Below are 25,337 nucleotides of genomic sequence, written 5' to 3'. Positions count from 1 at the left end.
TGAAATTTCCCTTTCTAAATTTTTAGAAATAGTAAAAGTTCATGAAAAAAAAAATCAAATCTCACAAGATTGTCTGCTCTTTAGTAGAGTTGAGCGAATTTTTCAAAATTCGGTTCTGATTACTTTATTGTATTTGCAGTATTTTTGCTGTCTTTGGAATCAATGGGAGTAGAAATGACCGAATATGTTTGGAATCGATTGTCAAACATAAATTCGGCATGAATAGGGTACCAATATGACACAAATATGGCAAATTCAGATTCGGCGACTGATTCCGAACATATTCGCTCAACTCTAATGTAAAGTAAAGACATCGCTGTAATGGTGTAATGATTGCACTGACGCCTTTGATGAAAAAATCCGCTTTGTGGCTCTTTAATAATCACTATTTAAAGATTTCTGCTACTTAGATTTCAGTGCACAGAGGCTGGACTGTGCACTAGGTCTCCTCGCCTGTGATTCCCTGGCCCCTCCACCTGATTCCAGTCTGTGATTCCCCAGCTCCTGTGTCTTTGGTCTTTGAAGGACTGGTCACTGCTGAGATTTGAAACAGAGAAGGGGGTCATTTAAAGGCTGGAGGCAGGCGGAGAGGCAGGGAATCACAGACAGGGAAGAGAAGACCCAGTGCACAGTCCTGTCCCTGTGCACCAAAATCTAAGTAGCAGAAAACTTCAAATGGTGATGGAAGAAGAGCCACAAAGTGGATTTATTCACTAAAGGTATTGATGTAATTAGTACAGCCCCATAATAGCCATGTCTTTACTTTACATTACAAAATCGTGTTGACAGTTTCCTTTAAGCTTTATAAACCTAACTTCTTAAATAAAATAAATGTTTCCACATATAATTTCCACATTCCATCTTTTACAGAAGAAAAAAAAGGATCAAATAATAGAAGAGAATTTAAAGAAGAGTAAGGAAGCAGAGGAGAAAAAGGAACAGCAGCAATGGAAGATTATGGCCTCATCTTTGGAAAAAGAAGTCATGGCAGATTTCTTCTCTGGGTTAAAAAAACTGGAAACTTTCATCATATCTTTGCAGACACCATCTGTGAAATACCAAGCACAAATAAGAACACTAAAAATTTGCTTTGATAAATGGACTGAAGAGTGCAAAATGAAATGTAGGTAATTTTATTACAGAAATTGAAAACTTCTGTTTTTATATTTTTCTGTTTCAATGATTTTATTATGACAATTTAAATAGCATCTTATAAGTGTTTAATTCAATAAGAGATTGCAAATTAGACGTAAAATTAAATATAATGTATACAGTCCAGCTTCCACAACCTCTAAAGCAACAGGGAGAAGATCCTGGGAATATCTGCCCCAGTATCTGAGGTGAGAGGTACCTTCTAAGGAGAAGCTTGTAGCCCGATTCAGACAATGTTTTTTTCATATAAAGTTTAGCAATAGCCTCTGCCATTCTCTATCTCTGAGTCCTTCTCCCATTTAAACATAGGACAGTTTATGTGAGAGTAAAAGGAGTGAAGATGATGGAAATTGTGCCTGTTCCACCACAATAAGTTAAATAATATGTACAAATATTGTTTTCCCATTGAGAGCTCCATGGATCCATTTGAGGAAGGAAGGGAAGGAAATGAGTTGTGTTGATACCGTTAACATTCAGTAGAAGGCATATTATAACCTAGACATATATATTATTAAGGTCTTTATTCTCCCACCACCTGAATTCACCTGCAATGTTACCTGGGGTGAAATCTTGATGATTTATAAACTATTGAAACATTAGGTGTATGAGGAAATCTAAGGAAGTACATTTTTGCCAGATAACCCCATAGCGCTAAAGAGTGGGACAACAGGGTGATAATAGTGTAGGTCTGGAAGATGGACATAATCAGAGGACTCCCTGAAGGTTCTCATTAGGAGTTGTTGTTAATGTCATATAAACCCAGCGTGACAGCAAATTCTGGTACTATGTTTTTATACTCCTAATTTACATTAGCATTGGCTACTAATACATTGAAAGGATCCTACAAAACCTGTAAGTCTCATTATTGTGCGAAGGATCGAATAGAAAGTATAGGCTACAATTAGATTTCTTGTACATAAGAAGGTACATGGCTGCCTGGAAAACCAAATGTGTGCAAATTCAACAATCTAAAGTTTATTCAGCAAAATACTAAAGGCCAGTTATTATCACATTATCAGGTTTGATACATAGCGCATTGCTCGTCCCATCAGAGCAGACCAGATCCATCTCCATGTCAATGCATGGAATATATGTAATGACTTAAGAGAATGTACTTATCCTCTAGAAGTCTAGAAGTGTTAGAAATTGTTGGCACAATGACTTCTGTGTCGCATCCATTTTTGATAGTATCCATCAGATTTGAATGGTACAGACTAGTGATGAGCGAGTGTGCTCGTTACTCGATTTTTCCGAGCATGCTCGTGTGTTCTCCGAGTATCTTGGGTGCGTTCCTAAATTATGTTTGCGTTGCCGCAGCTGCATAATTTGCGGCTGCTAGACGGTCTGAACACATGCAGGGATTGCCTGTTTGTTAAGAAATCCCCACATGTATCAGGCTGTCTAGCAGCCGCAAATCAGGCAGCTGCGGGGACACAAACATAATCTACGAGCACGCCCAAAATACTCGGAGAACACCCGAGCATGCTCGGAAAAACCGAGTAACGAGCACACTCGCTCATCACTAGTACAGACACAAATCCATCTAAAAGCCATGTGGGTATAGTCGCATTAACGCGTATGAGTTTGTGTGCACAAAGAGCACGTAGGAGTGTAGCTATAGAGGACGCATAATACAGTCATAAAGCAAAAAACAGTTTTTCATTCCCTCATTATTGCTAATATGTACATGGAGCTGTATTATAGACTTACCTGCACAAACAATTTGAAAATTTGGATTAGGGGCAGTCCGGGTATTGAGGTGAGAGACTCGCGCGAGTTTCTTGCATTGCACTCGCAAGTGGGACCCCGGCCTTACACTTGAAATCTATGGTCAAAACAAGTTAAATTGTCCAGGAAGAAAAGTTGCAAATATGAAACCATATCATAATTGCAACTTTTTTTCTCCGTCGCCTCATTGGGGGACACAGACCGTGGGTGTATGCTGCTGCCAATAGGAGGCTGACACTAAGTGATACAAAAAAAGTTAGCTCCTCTCCAGCAGTATACACCTTCCTGCTGGCTCTCAGCTAACCAGTTCATGCTTAGTGTCACAGGTCTGGTTTCCAGACCTCCCATTTTTTCTTTTCTTTTTCACCATGGAAGACGAGACAGGGGTGTCGGACCCTTTTGAAGGGGTCCGATCTCCCAAACCAACAACGGGCGAGCACGTGGAGTGTCACCTCCACGTATCCTCTCCCGCAATGTGGGACAATATGCCAGACTCAGCCCTGACCACTCTAAGGTAACGAAACTCTAGGCTGTACAGAAGCATATGGACAGACTGTGCGGTCCCCACTGCATCACCAATGCTGAGACAACGGTGATGGAAGGAGGCGGACGGTCAATCTCCTCATCCCCTGAAGGGAAGAAGGAGCTAGGGTGCCTGCACCGTCCTTTATACAGCCCCCATATAACCTTAATCTCTGGAGCCATGCGAGGTGGGGGGCTGGGAGGGCTCCTGCTGCGGCGCAGTTTTTCCCCTGCCGTTCAAGATGGGAAGCCTCCCTCCAGCCCCATGACTGTGTTCTCGGGCAGGTGCTGGGAGTTCCCTGCTGCTGGCAGCACCAGGCTGCGGGCCGAGATCCCGTTCCTGCCTCCCTCTTCTGGGTCCGCCCCCTCCATACTCGGGTGGGCCTCATAATTTAGTCCCCGGCTTCTGGTGCAGTTAGGCCGCAGGCGGAAGTCCCGCCCCTTTTAGCCGCATCATCTTCCGGCGGCTCTGCCACTTCATCCTCGGGCGGATGCCGGGGGGAAAAATTTAGCCCCCGGCTTCGGCCTCCGATAGGCTGCGAGTCGAAACTCCGCCATTTCCAGCAGGACCATCCACCAATTGGGCTCATTTTTTATATGGGACATCACTGATGCTTCCTCCAGTGACGGGTTCCACAGGACAGCCGGAGACACAGGACTGGGGTAAGTGCTACTCCCCCCAACCTGGCAGCTGCAATATATATATATTCCTGCAGCTCATCCAAATTCTGATTATAACAGCAGCAGGTCCAGCATGTCTAGAAGGACCAAATCTCATACGCTTTTATATATGCCGCATGTGTGGCCTGTCGGTCTGCTTTTCCTCTTGCCCAGAGTAATCGTCTCTGTGAGGCCTGCGGTTCCGAGCGCGCTCAGGAGCCCTACCCTGTGACTCAGCCCAGTGTGTCCGGAGAAAAAAGCGTAGTCTTCCCCCCAGAATGGGCTTTGTCTTTGTCGCAATCTATGGCGTCCCTAACAAAGGCAATTGAGTCCCTTCAGACCCCATTTAGGTCCAGGGGCAGCGGTTCGCCTGCCCTGGAGAGGTCCTCTGACTCATAGGAGCCTCCGGCCTGCAGGGGCCGCTCCCTCACTAGGCAGACACAGGGGAAACGAACCCACACTGCGTCTCCCAGTCCGTCGGGTGAATCTGCATCCCTGAGTTCCGTCTCTCGTTCACCCTCACCAGCGGAGATTTGTGAACATGGTTCGGAGTACGATTCCGAAGGGTCCCTCAATTTAGAGGCGCCTGATTACTAAGAGTCAGTAGACAGCCTTATTGAAGCCGTCAACCAAAACCTGGGGGTAGAGGTCATATCCACCATGGCTTCCGGTCATAAGGTGTCTTTTAAGCAGCCCCATAGAGTTTTTGTTCTCATCCTGAGTTTGAGGATTTATTACAGCATCTCTGGGAGCGGCCAGATAGGCGTTCTTGGGGCAGAGAGTTCAAAATGCAGATATCCTTTCGCCCAGGAGTCCTGTAGGAAGTGGGCGGAATCCCTTTCAGTAGACCCTCCCGTATCTCGTTTGGCTTCTAAAGACGTTATTACCCATTCCTAATGGTTATTCTATTAGGGATCCAACCGATCAACTTATAGAAGGCCTGGTGCGTTCAGTATTTGAGGCCTCAGGCTCAACCTTCTCGCCCTCTTTTGCGGCGTCTTGGGTGGCCAAGACCATATCCTGATCAGAGTCTTTGAGGAGAGCTCAACAGGATAAGGATCTGCAATCAGAGGTGACCGGGATTTCGAATCAGGTCGCCCTAGCAGGTGACTATCTGATTAATGTGTTCTTGGATGAAGTCTCTTACTGCTCAGCTCTATCAGAGCGGCCGATTATTAGGCGAAAAATTGGATCAGCTCATTTCTGATAACACAGGAGGAGAAAGCAAGGTATAGACATCATTTCGTCTCCAGTTTCAGGCACGTTTTAAGTCTTTTCAGGAGGATCACAGTGGCAAACCCCGCTGGCCCAGGTTGACTTAATCAAGACAGAACTTGTCAGATCTCTTACAGAGCCAACCCATTGGGAAAAACGCGGTTACAACAGCCTAAATCAGAAGGATCTAAGTCCCACAGATTTTCGGCCAAATATCTGGAGGCAGGCTCAGGTCGACACCAACATATAATTTTTTTTTTCAGCCAATATGCAAACACATGGGGTATCCCCTCCACGTATACCTCCCTATGATGTGAGATGCCATGCCTGGTCTGATTCTTAGGGGCGACGGGTCCTTTTAAAGGGCACCGATCTCCCCACATTATCAATAGACGAGCACATGGAGTGTCTCCTCCATGTATACTCCTCTACAGCCAGATCTAACACCGGAACCAGCCCTGTCCACCCGGAGACCTGAACTCTGTGGATGTACAATGGCAACCCTTTTTTGGCATCCAAGCACTCCCCTCAGCATAACCACTATTTAGCAGAGGAGGCAAGAAGGCGGACGATCCCTCTCCACTTCCTTGTTAAGAGGGTAGTGGATCAAGGGTTCATAATTTTAACTCCGCACTGTCAAAAGAGAGCAGAGGTTGCAAGAGACTGCTTTTTCTGACCTTCTGGATGCCGCCGGTGATTCTGTCACTTGGCAGATTAACGGGAAAATTTCCTGTGGCATACCTACCAGTATTCCTGCCCGAGGGGTTATCAATTAAAATTACTACGGACTATCAGATAGCAGATCTGATTCGTTCTGTCTTGCAGCCTCGGGTTTAGTGCTCTCCTTAACCACCCCTTGGGTTGCTAGAGCAATGGTCTCCTGGTCGAAGACCTTTACTACTTTGATTCACAACTAGTGTTGAGCGATACCTTCCGATATGCAAAGGTATCGGTATCGGATTGGATCGGCCGATACCCAAAAAATATCGGATATCGCCGATACCGATACCCGATACCAATGCATATCAATGGGACACAAAATATCGGAATGGTTCCCAGGGTCTGAAGGAGAGGAAACTCTCCTTCAGGCCCTGGGATCCATATTCATGTATAAAGTATAGAATAAAAATAAAAAATATTGATATACTCACCCCTCGGACGGCCCCTGGCTCTCCACGGTCCAAGCGTCTGCCTCCGTTCCTAAGAATGCAGAGTGAAGGACCTTCGATGATGTCGCGGCTTGTGATTGGTCGCATGACCGCTCATGTGACCGCTCACGCGACCAATCACAAGCCGCGACGTCATCGCAGGTCCTACACTCACTGCATTCTTAGGAACGGAGGCTGCCGGTTACATCGCTAAGGTCCAGGGTCCGCCGGAGGGGTGAGTATATCCATATTTTTTATTTTTATTCTTTATTTTTTACATGAATATGGATCCCAGGGCCTGAAGGAGAGTCTCCTCTTCTCCAGACCCTGGGAACCATACACTGGGAACTTCCGATTCCGATTTCCGATATCACAAAAATATCGGAACTCGGTATCGGAATTCCGATACAGCAAATATCGGCCGATACCCGATACTTGCGGTATCGGAATGCTCAACACTATTCACAACAGTAACCTTTTCCCGAAGACAGTACAACTGGTCAATCAAATTACTTGAGCAGGAGACTAGCTGGTTCACGCCTCTTGGACGCAGCTAGTTGCGCGGCGTTGTCAGCAGCAAATACCATTACATCCAGAAGGACATTATAGCTCAGAGAATGGAAGTGTACTCTGCGTTCAAAAATGCCTCTCACATCTCTCCGTAGGATCACATGTTGCCTATAGCCAACCAGCAGTGGAAGAGTTTTTCAGTACGGTCTAGATCTAAGGGATCTTGGTTCCAAAAAGAGGGACCGAAAAGTAAGACTAATCCTGGACCTCAAACTTCTACCAAGCTTGACAAGGTCCTCCTTCTTCGGATGGAGTTTCTCCACTCAGCTATTTCTTCAGCAGAAAAGGGTGGAGTTTCTGGCATCCACCAACATTCGTGATGCTTACTTTCACGTTCCTATATGTTCCTCATGCACCCTAGAGGCGTCGTCGTCCTGCACTGTCCGGTCGACTTTCTAGCCACTCTTCTATGACTACGCTGAGTTGTCTATATCAATTGCTATACCCTCTCACCTGGATTGGCAGCTGTATCTAGACAAGTTTTTCCTCATTTCCAGCCCAGCAGATACCCTTTTTAAGGATGATCCTGGACACTTCCAGGGGGTTGGTAATTCTCCATTGAGACAAGGCCGTGGCTCTTCAACTCAGAACTCTCTTACTTGACCTCTCATTCCCTCATTCCATTCGATTGCTGGAAGGGTCATGAGGAAAAATGGTGACAGCAATGGAAGCTGTTTTCCTTTGCTTTGCTCATTTTCTGTAGGTCAAACAGGCTTTCAGAGGGTAGTCTCTGAGCTCCTTCCTCATCCGGGAGAGTTCCTTCCAGATCAATGATTATTAGTAACTGCCGTTGACAGCCTTCTTCTCCCGATCGTTGTTCTAGGGATCCGAATGATACAGCTAGTCATACAGCAGTTCCTCTGCTTTCTGGTGGGTCTCCCATCTGAATTCAATTGGATAATGCCACGGCTGTTCCATACGTCAATCTTCTAACAGGTATCCACGGTCAGGCATCATGGCCGAGGTGCCTCACATTCTCTGATGAGCCGAGATCTATCATTCGGTGATCTCGGCAGTACACATCCCAGGCGTAGACCTCTGGACAGCAGACTTCTTCAGCTGTCAGGGTCGCGCCTCAAGTGAGTGGGAACTTCTCTCGGAAGTCTTCTATCAGATCTGCTTTTCTCAGATGTAGATCGGATGATGTCCAGAGTGAACGCCAATGTACTTGAGTTCATAGTTCGGCCTCGAGATCCAAAAACCGTTGCAGTAAATGCTCTGGTTCTTCCGTGGTACCAGTTTCCGTAACCCCCCTCCGAGAGTCGTTTGGAAGCGGGAAGGGGCCCAGTGGTGTTGGGAGATCCGCACGGACCACGTTAGGTTTTTATTTTGGTTTGCGGAGCTAGGACTTTTCCGTCTTATTTCAACGAAACTGCGAGTAGGGTCTTTCTCGCAAGGAGATTTCATATATGGTCCTTCCCTTTCGCAAACCATTAGATCTTTGGGTCCTTAATGGTCCTGGGAGTCTTACAGTACACTCTTTTTTTGATCTGGACAGACTTTACTATCAGGGAAGGTCGCCTCTTTTTTCTCTGCGATCTCGTCATCCTGACAAGTCTTCGGAGCTAGCCGCTCTGTTCTTCAAGACAAGGTTTACCATCAAGACAAGGTTGTCCTCAGGTCATCCCCGTCCCTTGTTAACAGTCCACAAAAAGGGGGATGGGTTCTCCATATTCTGGACGAAGTAAGTGCTCTGAGTAGGTAGGTATCGAGCTCGGCGTCCTTCTGAAGGTTGGACACCTTATTTGGGCTTCCTGACAGTCAGAGGAATGCTTCCTGATGGTTACAGGAAGGGTTTAGCCATTTCATCAGTCATGTTAGCCTGGTGGATTCGTTACACCATCCAGGAGTCCTTCTGGATTTGACATCAGCCTAAATCCACTCCACTCTGTCTATCGAGGTTTTTTGGGCTCTAGGCACCAGGTGTCAATAAAGCATGCCTGCAAGCTTGCGGGTTCATCCAGTCCACATGCAGCCATGAAGCACTATAATTCTCAGACTTATACTGTTATGAGTCTGGGCAGGCGGACTCTGCAGGCCGCGGTGGCGCTATTGTAAGTAGCAGTTACACAGGGCCTGATTTGATGTTGTCCCCGCCCAGGGACTGCTTTGGGACGTCCCACGGTCTGTGTCCCCCAATGAGGCGAAGGAGAAATAGGGATTTTTGTGTACTCACCGTAAAATCCTTTTCTCCGAGCCATTCATTAGGGGACACAGCTCCCACCCTTTTATTACCTTCTGCTTGTTTTGTAAATTGACATGTTATACTCTCATATATAATTTGACATGCTATACTCTCATATGTTGTTGTTGATCTCCTACTGCTTTTGCACCGAACTGGTTAGCTGAGAGCCAGCAGGAAGGTGTATACTGCTGGGGAGGAGCTAACTTTTTTTCTATCACTTAGTGTCAGCCTCCTATTGGCAGCAGCATACACCCACGGTCTGTGTTCCCCAATGAATGGCTTGGAGAAAAGGATTTTACGGTGAGTACACAAAAATCCCTATTTCCATTTCTTAATCTTTTCCATACGTTTTGTAGCCACTATTATTTCTTTTTATAGCAGATTTTTGGTGATAGTTTTATTTTATATTTTAGCTAAAGATCAAAGAGACATAAATATTGTTGTGGAAATTATGAAAACAATCCAAGCCATCATGAACGGTTCCCAGGATTTATTACAGAAGGACGATCAACACCTGATAGCTGCTTATCTCCGTCACCTCGGTTTTGACAACTTGGCCCATTCATTAAAGCCATCCAAGGTATGTGTTAATCTGTTGTCTATTATATCATAAGAAGCATCATATCCACAGTAATGGGTATTTCAAACAGAAATTCCAAAAGTACCGTATGTTTTTTGGAACAGGAAAAATATATCTTTTTACAGTGTTACTTTTCCAAAAAAGTTGAGGCAGCGCACCAATCCAAAGTTATAAAGTGCTTTTTAATAGCCCATGTGGCGACGTTTCGGTCCTGGGTACAGACCTTTCTCAAGAAAGACCTTTCTCTTTTTTGTAAAATATTTACTAGGACAGGTATGTACCTGTGAGGCATCTGCACCATACCTCTTAACTGTGCTGTTTTTCTATTTTTTTTTTTGTACAGTGTTAGCTATTAGATAGAAAAATATTAACATTTGCGAGTCCTCAGTGGTTGATACGTTTTACTGTCTAACTGAAAAGATGGCAATAATAAATAGCCAGCATCCAACCCGCAGCGTCCAGATGTTACAGCATAGTGGATGCGTGCTGAGACTCCTGAGCACCCGCGGAGACGGACATGCTGCTCGTCTTTGCAGACCACAGCATGTCTAGTTATCTTGCAGAGACGCCTCTGCATGATAAATTTCACCTGTACAATGTATTGTGGATGCAGTGATTCCGCATGGTCCAGTGAACACATGGGGAATCACCTGAGTTCAATAGCTGGGAGCACTTTGGACGCAGCTGACATGTGCTGAGTCCAAAGCCCTGCCAATTCCTGACATGTGCACCTACCCTTAAAGGTATCAACCACTGAGAACTCTCAAATTGTAATATTTTTCTATGTTTGGAAGTAGAATTTAGCTTCTAGCAGTAGATGTCCCTAAAATTTTGTGATTCTCTCCACATCAATGTCAGTTATATGACCATACAACACCTATTGTTTGTGCGATGTCCTCACCTTCTACACAGCCTAAAGACATTTTTTTTTATAGTTGAGGGAAATTGATTTATTACTAGTTACATGAATTTCATACCAGATCACTAAATAATTAAAGGGTTCATTTTCTTAAATATCGCCTTAAACTTTGTTTCCTATAAATAGTGTCATTTATGCTTTTTGGGCCTCATTATCTCTAAATTGTTCTTTTTAGGCTGGAATCACACAGTCATCAGTTCCTTCATGAGAGAGAATTGGACTGATTATGCTAATGACAATTGTCTCAAACTCTGTCAGAGTTTAATCTGAGTGTTGTTATCTTAGGGTACTGTCACACTAAACGATTTACCAACGATCACGACCAGCGATACGACCTGGCCGTGATCGTTGGTAAGTGGTTGTGTGGTCGCTGGAGAGCTGTCACACAGTCAGCTCTCCAGCAACCAACGATGCCGAGGTCCCGGGTAACCAGGGTAAACATCGGGTTACTAAGCGCAGGGCCGCGCTTAGTAACCCGATGTTTACCGTGGTTACCAGCGTAAAAGTAAAAAAAAACAAACAGTACATACTTACATTCCGGTGTCTGTCCCCCGGCGTTCTGCTTCTCTGCACTGTGTCTGCGCCAGCCGGAAAGCACAGCGGTGACATCACCGCTGTGCTCGCTTTCCGGCCAGCCGGCGCTCACAGTGCAGAGAAGCAGAACGCCGGGGGACAGACACCGGAATGTAAGTATGTACTGTTTGTTTTTTTTACTTTTACGCTGGTAACCACGGTAAACATCGGGTTACTAAGCGCGGACCTGCGCTTAGTAACCCGATGTTTACCCTGGTTACCAGCGAACGCATCGCTGGATCGCTGTCACACACAACGATCCAGCGATGACAGCGGGAGATCCAGCGACGAAATAAAGTTCCAAACGATCTGCTACGACGTACGATTCTCAGCAGGGTCCCTGATCGCTGCTGCGTGTCAGACACAGCGATATCGTATGGATATCGCTGGAACGTCACGGATCGTACCGTCGTAGCAATCAAAGTGCCACTGTGTGACAGTACCCTTACTGTGTGGAAAAGTAGAACTTAATTGCCATATATTCACATTGTAGTAACAGTACTATTTAATAAAACAACTGCATCACAAGTACAGTCATGGCCAGAAGTGTTGGCAGCCTTGAAATTGTTGCAGAAAATGAAGTATTTCTCCCAGAAAATGATTGCAATTATACGTATTTTGTTATACGTATGTATATTTCCTTTGTGTGTATTGGAACAACACAAAAAAGAAATAATGCAAATTTCACACAAAACCCCAAAAATGGGCAGGACAAAATTGTTGGCCCTTTTCCCATATTGTGGGTAAACAACTTTGTTTCAAGCATGTGATGCTTGTTCAAACTTACCTGTGGCAAGTAACAGTTGTGGGCAATATGAAAATCACATAATCAAGACGTTTACAACCCATGGCACTGTAGATATCTCCTTGGACATTGATGGCAGAGAAAAATTGATGAAAGGTTGGAGTGCAGGATAGTCGGGATGGTGCTTAAGCAGCCCCAGTCAAGTTAAAAAAAAATCAAGCTGTTTTACAGGCTCAGGGTGCATCAGTGACAGTTCAAACTATCTGTCAGCATTTCAATGAAATTAAAAGCTATGGCAGGAGACCCAGGAAGACCCACTGCTGACACAGAGCCATAAAAAAAGTTAGACTGCTACATACATGAGTACGACTAAACCAAAATCCTTCTGAGAAAACATCTTGTGGACAGATGAGGCCAAGATAGTGCTTTTTGGTAATGCACAATCATTCTACTGTTTACTGAAAACTTAATGAAGCCTACAAAGAAAATAACACAGTACTTACAGTCAAATATATTGGAAGATTAAAGATGATTGGAGGTTGTTTTGCTGCTTCTGGTACTGGTTGCCTTGACTGTATGCAATTCGTCACAAAATCCGAAGATTATCAAAGGATTTTGGATCGCAATGTAGTGTCCAGAATCATAAAGCTGGGTTTGTGTCCTAGTTCATGGTCTTTCCAGCAGGATAATGACCCCAAAGATGCTTTAACCCCTTAACGACCGCCAATACGCCTTTTAACGGCGGCAGTTAAGGGTACTTAAACCACAGCTCCGTTAATTAATGGTGCTGTGGAAAAAGTGAATAGCGCCCCCCAGAGTCGGATTTTCTCTGGGGTCTCGGTTACCGGGGGTAGCCGAGATCCCAGAGAACATGATTCGAGGATTTTTTTACCGACACCCGGGTTGCGATCTCCGGTAATTAACCGTTTACCGGTGGTCGCAAAAAAAAAGCAAAACGCGATTTCCCATTTAATTTCTCTGTCCTCTGATGTGATCGCACATCAGAGAACAGAGAAATGGGGTCCCCGATCGCCCCCCGATACTCACCTGTCTCCCCCGGTGCTCCTCGTGGCTCCCAATGGGCGCCGTCATCTTGTTCCGGCAAAAAAATGGCGGGCCGGCACCCGGAAGATCATTGAGGTCTCGGCTGCCGGGGGTAGCCAAGACCCCAAAGAACATGATCGGGGTCAGTTTTTACCGACCCCTGTTTTGCGATCGCCGGTAATTAACTGTTTACCGACGACCGCAAAAAAAAAAAAAGCGATGTGTAATTCTCTGTCCTCTGATTGGTTCGCACATCAGAGGACAGAGAGATAGGGGGATTCGGGGACCCTGTTATACTTACCGGTGTCCCTGGGTCCTCCTGCATCCCTTCCTGCCCGCTGGCTTCTTCATCCAAGAAGAAAATGGCAGTGCGCCCGCCATGATCTGACGGCCGGCAGCTAGAGGAGTTGGGGCTAAAATTAGGGTTAGGGTTAGGGTTGGGGCTAAATTTAGGGTTAGGGTTGGGGCTAAATTTAGGGTTAGGGTTGGGGCTAAATTTAGGGTTAGGGTTGCAGCTAAATTTAGGGTTAGGGTTAGGGTTGGGGCTAAAGTTAGGGTTAGAGTTGGGATTAGGGTTAGAGTTTGGATTAGGGTTGGCATTAGGGTTACGTTTGGGATTAGGGTTAGGTCTGGGATTAGGGTTAAGGTTAGGGTTGGGATTAGGGTTTGGGGTGTATTGAGATTAGGGTTAGGTTTGAGGTTAGGGTTGAGATTAGGATTAGGGGTGTGTTGGATTTAGGGTTCTGATTAGGGTTATGGTTAGGGTTGGGATTAGGGTTCATTTGGGGTTAGGGTTGTGATTATCGTTAGGGTTGTGATTAGGATTATGGATCGGGTTAGGATTAGGGTTAGGGGTGTGTTAGGGTTAGGGTTGGAGTTAGAATTGGGGGGTTTCCACTGTTTAGGTACATCAGGGGGTCTCCAAACACCACAGCCAATTTTGCACTCAAAAAGTCAAATGGTGCTCCCTTCTGAGCTCTGCCGTGCACCCAAAGAGTGGTTAATCCCCGCATATGGGGTATCAGCGTACTCAGGATAAATTGGACAACAACTGTTGGGGTCCAATTTCTCCTGTTACCCTTGTGAAAATAAAAACTTGGGGGCTAAAAAATATTTTTTGTGGAAATTTTTTATTTTTATTTTCACAACTCTGCATTATAATCTTCTGTGAAGCACTTGGGCATTCAAAGTTCTGACCACACATCTAGATAAGTTCCTTGGGGGGTCTAGTTTCCAAAATGGGGTCACTTGTGGGGGTTTCTACTGTTTAGGTACATCAGGGGCTCTGCAAACGCAACATAACGCCCGCAGACCATTCTATCAAAGTCTGTATTCCAAAATGGCGCTCCTTCCCTTCCGAGCTCTGCCATGTGCCTAAACAGTGGTTTACCCCCACATATGGGGTATCAGCCTACTCAGCATAAATTGCACAATAAGTATTGGGGTCCAATTTCTCCTGTTACCCTTGTGAAAGTAAAAATTTTGGGGTGAAAAAGTCATTTTTGTGGAAAAAATATGATTTTTTTTATTTTCATGGCTCTACATTATAAACTTCTGTGAAGCAGTTGGGGGTTCATAGTGCTCACCACACATCTAGATAAGCTGTTTGGGGGGTCTAGTTTCCAAAATGGGGTCACTTGTGGGGGGTTTCTACTGTTTAGGTACATCAGGAGCTCTGCAAATGCAACATGACGCCCGCAGACCATCCCATCAAAGTCTGCATTCCAAGCGACGCTCCTTCCCTTCCGAGCCCCGATGGGTGCCCAAACAGTGCCCCCCACATATGGGGTATCAGCGTCCTCAGGACAAACTGGTCAACAGATTTTGTGGTCCAATGTCTCCTGTTACCCTTGAAAAAATAAAAAATTGCAGGCTAAAAAAATCATTTTTGAGAAAAAAAAAAGGATTTTTTATTTTCACGGCTCTACTTTATAAATTTCTGTGAAGCACTTGGGGGTTTAAAGTGCTCACCACACATCTAGATAAGTTCCTTAAGAGGTCTAGTTTCCAAAATGGGGTCACTTGTGGGGGGTTTCTACTGTTTAGGCACATCAGGGGCTCTCCAAACGTGACATGGTGTCCGATCTCAATTCCAGCCAATTCTACATTGAAAAAGTAAAACGGCACTCCTTCTCTTCCAAGCTCTGCGGTGCGCCCAAACAGTGGTTTACCCCCACATATTGGGTATCAACATACTCAGGAGAAATTGCACATCAACTTTTGTGGTCTAATTTCTCCTGTTACCCTTGTCAAAATAAAAAATTTGGGGCAAAAATAACATTTTTGTAGAAAAAATGCGATTTTTTATTTTCACGGCTCTACGTTGTAAACTTCCGTGAAGCACCTGGGGGTTTAAAGTGCTCACCACACATCTAGATAAGTTCGTTAAGGGGTCTAGTGTTGTGAACTCTGTTTTTGGGCTCCCTCTTGTGGTCACAAGTGGTACTGTGTGAGTGCTATCTTTGGGCTCCCTCTGGTGGCTCTTTTTGTCATTCTGCGGGTCTGTGGCTGGGATCAGCTGTCTCGTTATCTGCTAGTTGGTTTCCTATTTAGCTCACCTGGACTTTCAGTTGTTGCCTGCTGTCGATGTTTTCAGTGCTATTTTGATCTCTCCTGATTACCTTCGTTATCAGTCTCTCCAAGAGAAGCTAAGTTTCTGTTTGTTCATTTTTTGCTCATCAGTGTTCATTATGTTTCTTGGTTTATTATTAGTCTTTGTCCAGCTTGCTAGTATGTGATTTCCTCGCTTGCTGGTAGCTCTAGGGGGCTGAGTTTCTCCCCTCACACCGTTAGTTGGTGTGGGGCTTCTTGAATTCTCAGCGTGGATATTTTGTATAGGGTTTTCTACTGACCGCACAGTTTCCTATCTATCTTCTGCTATCTAGTATTAGCGGGCCTCATTTGCTGAATCTGTTTCATTTCTACGTTTGTATTTTCCCCTTACCTCACCGTTATTATTTGTTGGGGGCTTTCTATATCTTTGGGGTTATTTCTCTGAGGCAAGTGAGGTCTTTGCTTTCTCTCTAGGGGTAGCTAGTTTCTCAGGCTGCGTCGAGACGTCTAGGAATTTAGGCACGTTCACCGGCTACCTTTAGTGTGTGCGGTTAGGATCAGGATTGCGGTCAGTCCAGTTACCACCTCCCTAGAGCTCGTCCTATGTTCAGTTACTTAGCTAGTCAGTTCTGTGATCCTCAGCCACCAAGGATCATAACAGTATAGCAGGCCATAAAGTGTTTAATGCATCGCAGAAGTGGGATAAGAGAAGTCCTGAGTGCAATTTTTTTTTTCCTTTGCTGCAGTCTGTCCAGCTTCTCTCCTCCCCTTAATCTCTGGGTGGCTTTGAGTTCAGCTGCAGACATGGATATTCAGAGTCTGACTTCTAGTATGGATCATCTTGCTGCAAGGGTACAAAGCATTCAGGATTTTGTTGTTCACAGTCCTATGTCAGAGCCAAAAATACCTATTCCTGAGTTGTTTTCTGGAGATAGATCTAGGTTTCTGAATTTTAAGAATAATTGTAAATTATTTCTTTCTTTGAGACCTCGTTCCTCTGGTGATTCCGCTCAGCAAGTTAAAATTGTTATCTCCTTGTTACGTGGCGACCCTCAAGATTGGGCTTTCTCCCTGGCGCCAGGAGATCCTGCATTGCAGAATGTGGATGCGTTTTTTCTGGCACTTGGACTGCTTTATGAGGAACCTAATCTTGAGAACCAGGCAGAAAAGGCTTTGCTGGCCCTCTCTCAGGGTCAGGATGAAGCAGAGGTGTATTGTCAAAAATTTAGGAAATGGTCGGTGCTTACTCAATGGAATGAGTGTGCCCTGGCTGCAAATTTCAGAGAAGGTCTTTCTGAAGCCATTAAGAATGTTATGGTGGGGTTCCCCACGCCTGCAAGTCTGAATGACTCAATGGCTTTGGCCATTCAGATTGATCGGCGTTTGCGGGAGCGCAAACCTGCGCACCATCTGACGGTGTTTTCTGAACAGAAACCTAAGTCTATGCAATGTGACAGAATTCTGACCAGAATTGAGCGGCAAAGTCATAGACGTCAAAATGGGTTGTGCTTTTACTGTGGTGATTCTGCTCATGCTATCTCAGCATGCTCTAAGCGCTTAAAAAAAATCGCTAAATCTGTCACCGTTGGTACTATACAGCCTAAATTCATTTTGTCTGTTACTTTAATTTGTTCTCTGTCATCCTACTCGGTTATGGATTTTGTGGATTCAGGTGCTGCCCTGAATCTGATGGATTTGTCGTTTGCCAGGCGCTGTGGTTTGGTCCTGGAGCCTTAAAAATTCCCTATTCCACTGAGGGGAATTGATGCTACGCCATTGGCTGAGAATAAGCCTCAGTATTGGACTCAAGTGACCATATGCATGACTCCTGTACATCAGGAGGTGATTCGCTTTCTTGTGCTGCATAATTTGCATGATTTAAGAATAGGAGAAACCGGAGCATATTTATATATAAAAGGTATACTTTATTATAACAAGAAGTAAAAAACAGCAATAACACTAAAAAGTTCCTTCCTTCCTTCCTTGAAAAAGCGGCGCTTTTCAGCCGCGAAACACGTGTCGGGGGTCTGTTCATTCTGGCGGGACTCCGCTCCTCTATTCCCCTCTCTGCACCTCGGTAAGCCGACCTGGTCGTATTTATATGGTATATAATCTGTGTTTTTATGCCTTCACTCTGACCACTGACCATCCAGCTGGCTACTAAACCGGGTTGCACTATATGGAAGGGACTTCCCTCCTACATTTGTACGTATATGGGGATTCTATAGAGGGGTGGATGCCCCTTGTATCTATGTATTTTGGTACTCACCATATACTTTTTAGTGTTATTGCTGTTTTTTACTTCTTGTTATAATAAAGTATACCTTTTATATATAAATATGCTCCGGTTTCTCCTATTCTTAAATGCTATTTGGAGCTGACTAATGGGTCTGATTATACAACACACATGTGTTGTTTCAGACTAATAACATGATTTGGGGATTTCTAATATCATAATTTGCATGATGTTGTCGTGTTGGGTCTGCCATGGCTGCAGGCCCATAATCCAGTCCTGGATTGGAAAGCTATGTCTGTGTCAAGTTGGGGTTGCCAGGGGATTCATGGCGATGTGTTGTGAATTCGGTTTGTGGGCTCCCCCGGTGGTCTGTTATGGTAGTGTCTCTTATGTGCCTTCCTCCATCTCTGATTACCTGTCGCCACCCTCTTGGGGAGTTTCCTATTTAAGGCTGCTTGGCTGTTAGTCACATGCCGGCCAACAATGTGCTAGTAGCATTCTGTTGCATTCACCTGCCTCAAGTTCCAGTTCAGCTAAGTTGAATTTTGTTTCTTGTTTTGCTATTTTTGTCCAGCTATCTGCAATGTGACTCTTCAGTGCTGGAAGCTCTTGTGGACAGAAAATTACTACTCCAGTGGCATGAGTTGTCACTGGAGTTTAAAGTAATTTCTGGATGGTGTTTTTGAATAGTGATTTTTAGGTCGACCGTGAAGTAACTCTTTCCTGTCCTTCTGCTATCTAGTAAGCGGACCTCACTGTGCTAAATCTGCTGTTCATCCTACGTATGTCATTTCCTCTGAACTCACCGTCAATATCTGTGGGGGCCTACTATCATCTTTTGGGGTTCCTCACTGGAGGTAAGGCAGGCCTGTATGTTCCTCTTATAGGGGTAGTTAGATCTCCGGCTGGCGCGTGGTGTCTAGGGCATCGTAGGTACATCCCCCGGCTACTGTAAGTGTTGGGTCAGGTTCAGGTCACGGTCGACCTTAGTTTCCATCACCCGAGAGCTAGTCCGTTTTGTATTTTTTTCCCATGGTCATTGGGGTAACCATAACAGTTTGGCCGGCCATAAAAAATCTATGTGTTAAAATATGCACTAAAGTAGGAAGGAGAAGAAAAGGTTTTTTTTTTTTTTCTGTGTTTGAAAGTGCACCTTAGTTTGATCATTTGTATTCCTTGCTTAAACTGCAGTCTTCAGCCTTTTTTTTTCTCCTCTCCTCTTAACCTCTGAATGCTTGGGTTACACCCATTTGAAACATGGATCCACAGAGTTTAGTTGCGGGTTTGAATAACCTTGCGACAAAAGTACAGAACCTACAAGATTTTGTTATACGTGCTCCAATGTCTGAACCTAAGATTCCTCTGCCTGAATACTTTACCGGAGACAGATCCCGGTTTTTGAGTTTCAGAGAAAATTGCAAATTGTTTTTGTCTCTGAGATCTCACTCTGCTGGTGATCAGACTCAACAAGTTAAAATTGTTATCTCTCTACTGCGCGGCGACCCACAAAGTTGGGCATTTGCATTATCGCCAGGGGATCCTGCGTTGTTAAATGTAGATGCGTTTTTTCAGGCTTTGGGGTTGCTTTATGAAGAACCTAATTTGGAGATTTTGGCTGAGAAAGCCTTGATAGCTCTTTCCCAAGGGCAAGATGAAGCTGAGATATACTGCCAGAAATTCCGTAAATGGTCGGTGCTTACTAAATGGAATGAGTGCGCTTTAGCAGCTAATTTCAGAGAAGGTCTCTCTGATGCCGTGAAGGATGTCATGGTGGGGTTCCCTGTGCCTACAGGTCTGAATGATGCCATGAAATTGGCTATCCAGATTGATCGGCGTTTGCGGGAGCGCAAATCTGTGCACCATATGGCGGGGTCTTCTGAGGAAGAATCTGTGCACCATATGGCGGTATCTTCTGAGCAAAAACCTGTGCACCATATGGCGGTGTCTTCTGAGCAAAGACCTGTGCACCATTTGGCGGTGACCTCTGAAAAGGCATTAGAGCATATGCAATGCGATCGTGTTTTGTCTAGAGGCGAACGTCAAAATTACAGGCGCAAAAATGGATTGTGCTTCTACTGTGGAGATCCAGCTCATGTTATATCAGCATGCTCTAAACGTATAAATAAGGTTGATAAAAAGGTTGATAAATCTTTTTCTACAGGTACCTTGCAGTCAAAATTTCTTTTGTCCGTGACATTGATTTGTACCTTATCATCTGTGACTGTGAATGCTTATGTGGATTCTGGCGCCGCTCTGAGTCTCATGGATTGGTCCTTTGCCAAGCGTTGTGGGTTTGATTTGGAGCCGTTGGAAGTTTCTATTCCCCTGAAGGGTATTGATTCTACACCTTTGGCTAGCAATAAACCACAATATTGGACGCAAGTGACTATGCGTCTTACCCCAGACCATCAGGAGATTATTCGTTTCCTTGTATTATATAACCTACATGATGTCTTAGTGCTTGGATTACCATGGTTACAGATTCATAATCCCGTCTTGGACTGGAAATCTATGTCTGTGTTGAGCTGGGGATGTCGGGGTATTCATGGGGATGCACCTTTGGTTCCTATTTCTTCATCTACTCCCTCTGAGATCCCAGCATTTCTGTCAGATTTTTATGATGTCTTTCAAGAGCCTAAAGTTGATTCTCTCCCTCCCCACAGAGAGTGTGACTGCGCTATTGAATTGATCCCCGGTAGTAAGTTTCCTAAGGGTCGCTTGTTTAATTTGTCTGTACCTGAACATACTGCTATGCGGGAGTATATCAGAGAATCCTTGGAAAAGGGTCATATTCGCCCCTCGTTGTCTCCACTAGGGGCAGGATTTTTCTTTGTAGGTAAAAAGGATGGTTCATTGAGACCTTGTATCGACTATCGACTTTTGAATAAGATTACAGTTAAATACCAGTACCCGTTACCTTTACTGACTGATCTGTTTGCTCGTATAAAGGGGGCTAAGTGGTTCACTAAGATCGATCTACGTGGTGCGTATAATTTGGTGCGGATTAAGCAGGGGGATGAGTGGAAGACCGCATTTAATACGCCTGAAGGCCATTTTGAGTATTTGGTAATGCCTTTCGGTCTCGCAAATGCCCCTTCCGTTTTTCAGTCCTTTATGCACGATATTTTCCGTGAATATCTGGATAAGTTTATGATTGTGTATTTGGATGATATTCTTGTTTTTTCGGAGGACTGGGAATCTCACGTTCAACAGGTCAGGAGAGTTTTTCAGGTTTTGCGAGCTAATTCTCTTTTTGTAAAGGGCTCAAAGTGTAGTTTTGGAGTTCAGAGAATTTCCTTTTTGGGATATATTTTTTCCCCTTCATCTATGGAGATGGACCCTGTCAAAGTCCAGGCTATTTGTGATTGGATGCAACCTACTTCTTTGAAGAGTCTGCAAAAGTTCTTGGGTTTTGCTAATTTCTATCGCCGATTTATAGCGGGTTTTTCTGCCATTGCTAAACCTTTGACTGATTTGACCAAAAAGGGTGCTGATGTTGCTAATTGGTCCTCTGCGGCTGTGGAGGCCTTTCAAGAGCTTAAGCGCCGCTTTTCTTCCGCTCCTGTGTTGCGCCAACCTGATGTGTTACTTCCGTTCCAGGTTGAGGTGGATGCTTCGGAGATCGGAGCAGGTGCAGTTTTGTCGCAGAAAGATCCTGACTGCTCAGTAATGAGACCATGTGCGTTTTTCTCCCGAAAATTTTCGCCCGCTGAGCGAAATTATGATGTGGGAAATCGGGAACTTCTGGCCATGAAGTGGGCGTTTGAGGAGTGGCGTCATTGGCTTGAGGGTGCTAGACACCAGGTGGTGGTCCTCACTGACCACAAGAATCTAATTTATCTTGAGTCGGCCAGGCGTCTGAATCCTAGACAGGCGCGCTGGTCGTTGTTTTTCTCCCGATTTAACTTTGTGGTGTCATATCTGCCTGGGTCCAAGAATGTGAAGGCGGATGCCCTCTCTAGGAGTTTTGAGCCTGACTCGCCTGGTGATTCCGAACCTACCGGCATCCTGAAGGATGGGGTGATATTGTCAGCTGTCTCCCCAGACCTGCGGCGTTCTTTGCAGGAGTTTCAGGTGGATAGGCCTGATCGCTGTCCGCCTGGTAGACTGTTTGTCCCTGATGATTGGACCAGTAGAGTTATCTCGGAGGTTCATTCTTCCGCGTTGACAGGTCATCCTGGAATTTTTGGCACCAGGGATTTGGTGTCTGGGTCCTTCTGGTGGCCTTCTTTGTCTCGAGATGTGCGCATGTTTGTGCAGTCTTGTGATGTTTGTGCTCGGGCCAAGCCCTGCTGTTCTAGGGCCAGTGGGTTGTTGTTGCCCTTGCCTATTCCTAAGAGGCCTTGGACGCACATCTCTATGGACTTTATTTCTGACCTTCCGGTTTCTCGTAGGATGTCTGTCATCTGGGTGATTTGTGACCGTTTTTCCAAGATGGTTCATTTGGTACCTTTACCCAAATTGCCCTCCTCCTCTGAGTTGGTTCCTCTATTTTTTCAGAATGTGGTGCGTTTGCATGGTATTCCTGAGAATATAGTGTCTGACAGGGGTACTCAGTTTGTGTCTAGATTTTGGCGGACGTTCTGTGCCAGGATGGGTATCGATTTGTCTTTTTCGTCTGCATTCCATCCTCAGACTAATGGCCAGACTGAGCGTACTAATCAGACCTTGGAGACTTACTTGAGGTGTTTTGTGTCCGCTGATCAGGATGATTGGCTTGACTTTTTGCCATTGGCAGAGTTTGCCCTTAACAATCGGGCTAGTTCTGCCACTTTGGTTTCTCCATTTTTTTGTAATTCAGGGTTTCACCCTCGGTTTTCGTCCGGTCAATTGGAGTCTTCGGATTGTCCTGGAGTGGATGCTGTGGTTGATAGGATGCATCAGATTTGGGGACAGGTTGTGGACAATCTGAAGTTGTCCCAGGAGAAGACTCAACAGTTCACTAATCGTCATCGGCGTATTGGTCCTCGTCTTTGTGTTGGGGACCTGGTGTGGCTGTCTTCTCGATTTGTTCCTATGAAGGTCTCGTCTCCTAAGTTTAAGCCTCGGTTTATCGGCCCTTATAGGATTCTGGAGGTTCTTAATCCTGTGTCCTTTCGTTTGGACCTCCCAGCATCTTTTAATATCCATAATGTTTTCCATCGGTCATTATTGCGGAGGTATGAGGTACCGGTTGTTCCTTCTGCTGATCCACCTGCTCCTGTGTTGGTTGAGGGTGAATTGGAGTATGTGGTGGAAAAGATCTTGGACTCCCGTGTTTCCAGACGGAAACTTCAGTATCTGGTTAAGTGGAAAGGTTATGGCCAGGAGGATAATTCTTGGGTGACAGCATCCGATGTTCATGCTCCCGATTTGGTTCGTGCATTTCATAGTGCTCATCCAGGTCGCCCTGGTGGTTCTGGTGAGGGTTCGGTGCCCCCTCCTTAAGGGGGGGGTACTGTTGTGAATTCGGTTTGTGGGCTCCCCCGGTGGTCTGTTATGGTAGTGTCTCTTATGTGCCTTCCTCCATCTCTGATTACCTGTCGCCACCCTCTTGGGGAGTTTCCTATTTAAGGCTGCTTGGCTGTTAGTCACATGCCGGCCAACAATGTGCTAGTAGCATTCTGTTGCATTCACCTGCCTCAAGTTCCAGTTCAGCTAAGTTGAATTTTGTTTCTTGTTTTGCTATTTTTGTCCAGCTATCTGCAATGTGACTCTTCAGTGCTGGAAGCTCTTGTGGACAGAAAATTACTACTCCAGTGGCATGAGTTGTCACTGGAGTTTAAAGTAATTTCTGGATGGTGTTTTTGAATAGTGATTTTTAGGTCGACCGTGAAGTAACTCTTTCCTGTCCTTCTGCTATCTAGTAAGCGGACCTCACTGTGCTAAATCTGCTGTTCATCCTACGTATGTCATTTCCTCTGAACTCACCGTCAATATCTGTGGGGGCCTACTATCATCTTTTGGGGTTCCTCACTGGAGGTAAGGCAGGCCTGTATGTTCCTCTTATAGGGGTAGTTAGATCTCCGGCTGGCGCGTGGTGTCTAGGGCATCGTAGGTACATCCCCCGGCTACTGTAAGTGTTGGGTCAGGTTCAGGTCACGGTCGACCTTAGTTTCCATCACCCGAGAGCTAGTCCGTTTTGTATTTTTTTCCCATGGTCATTGGGGTAACCATAACAGCGATGCTCCTTTGGTGTCAATTGCTTCTTCCACTACTTCTGGGGTCCCTGAGTTTTTGTCGGACTACCAGGATGTATTTGATGAGCCCAGATCCGGTGCCCTGCCTCCTCATAGGGATTGTGATTGTGCTATAAATTTGATTCCTGGTAGTAAGTTCCCTAAGGGACGACTTTTTAATTTGTCTGTACCAGAACATGCCGCTATGCGGAGTTATATAAAGGAGTCTTTGGAGAAGGGACATATTCGCCCGTCCTCCTCCCCTCTTGGTGCAGGATTCTTTTTTGTGGCCAAGAAGGATGGTTCTCTGAGACCTTGTATAGATTATCGTCTTCTAAATAAAATCACGGTCAAATTTCAGTATCCTTTGCCATTATTGTCTGATCTGTTTGCTCGGATTAAGGGGTCCAGTTGGTTCACCAAGATAGATCTTCGTGGTGCGTATAACCTTGTGCGTATTAAGCAGGGTGATGAATGGAAAACAGCATTTAATACGCCCGAAGGCCATTTTGTGTACTTGGTGATGCCTTTTGGACTTTCTAATGCTCCTTCTGTGTTTCAGTCCTTCATGCATGACATCTTCCGAGAATATCTGGATAAATTTATGATTGTGTATCTGGATGACATTTTGGTCTTTTCTGATGATTGGGAGTCCCATGTGAAGCAGGTCAGGATGGTATTTCAGGTCCTGCGTGCTAATGCCTTATTTGTGAAGGGCTCAAAATGTCTCTTCGGAGTACAGAAGGTTTCCTTTTTGGGTTTTATTTTTTCTCCTTCTACTATTGAGATGGACCCAGTCAAGGTCCAGGCTATTCATGACTGGACTCGGCCTACATCTGTTAAGAGTCTTCAGAAGTTCTTGGGTTTTGCTAATTTTTACCGTCGCTTCATTGCTAATTTTTCTGCCGTGGTTAAGCCCTTGACGGATTTGACCAAGAAGGGTTCTGATGTGACTAATTGGTCTCCTGCGGCCGTGGAAGCCTTTCGGGAGCTGAAGCGCCGGTTTTCTTCGGCTCCAGTCTTATGTCAGCCTGATATCTCTCTTCCTTTTCAGGTCGAGGTTGATGCTTCTGAGATTGGAGCAGGGGCTGTTTTGTCGCAGAGAAGCTCTGATTGCTCTGTGATGAAGCCTTGTGCTTTCTTTTCAAGAAAGTTTTCGCCTGCCGAGCGGAATTATGATGTTGGTAATCGGGAGTTGTTGGCTATGAAGTGGGCATTTGAGGAGTGGCGACATTGGCTCGAGGGAGCTAAGCATTGTGTGGTGGTCTTGACTGATCACAAAAATCTGATTTATCTCGAGTCTGCCAAGCGGCTGAATCCTAGACAGGCTCGTTGGTCGTTGTTTTTCT

General features: G+C 45.2%; 1 protein-coding gene across 1 annotated transcript in view; it reads left to right on the top strand.

Annotated features, from left to right (window-relative positions):
- Positions 1–25,337, top strand: part of DDX60 (DExD/H-box helicase 60) — a 288,318-nt gene that overhangs the window by 94,131 nt on the left and 168,850 nt on the right. The window contains exons 14-15 of the mRNA XM_077279474.1: positions 871–1,123; positions 9,594–9,760. Of these exons, the coding sequence (XP_077135589.1) occupies positions 871–1,123; positions 9,594–9,760 (420 nt within the window). The remainder of the gene's footprint in view (positions 1–870; positions 1,124–9,593; positions 9,761–25,337) is intronic.

This window comes from Ranitomeya variabilis, chromosome 1 (assembly GCF_051348905.1).
Source record: "Ranitomeya variabilis isolate aRanVar5 chromosome 1, aRanVar5.hap1, whole genome shotgun sequence".
NCBI lineage: Eukaryota > Metazoa > Chordata > Amphibia > Anura > Dendrobatidae > Ranitomeya > Ranitomeya variabilis.
This window is presented reverse-complemented; position numbering and strand designations above follow the sequence as displayed.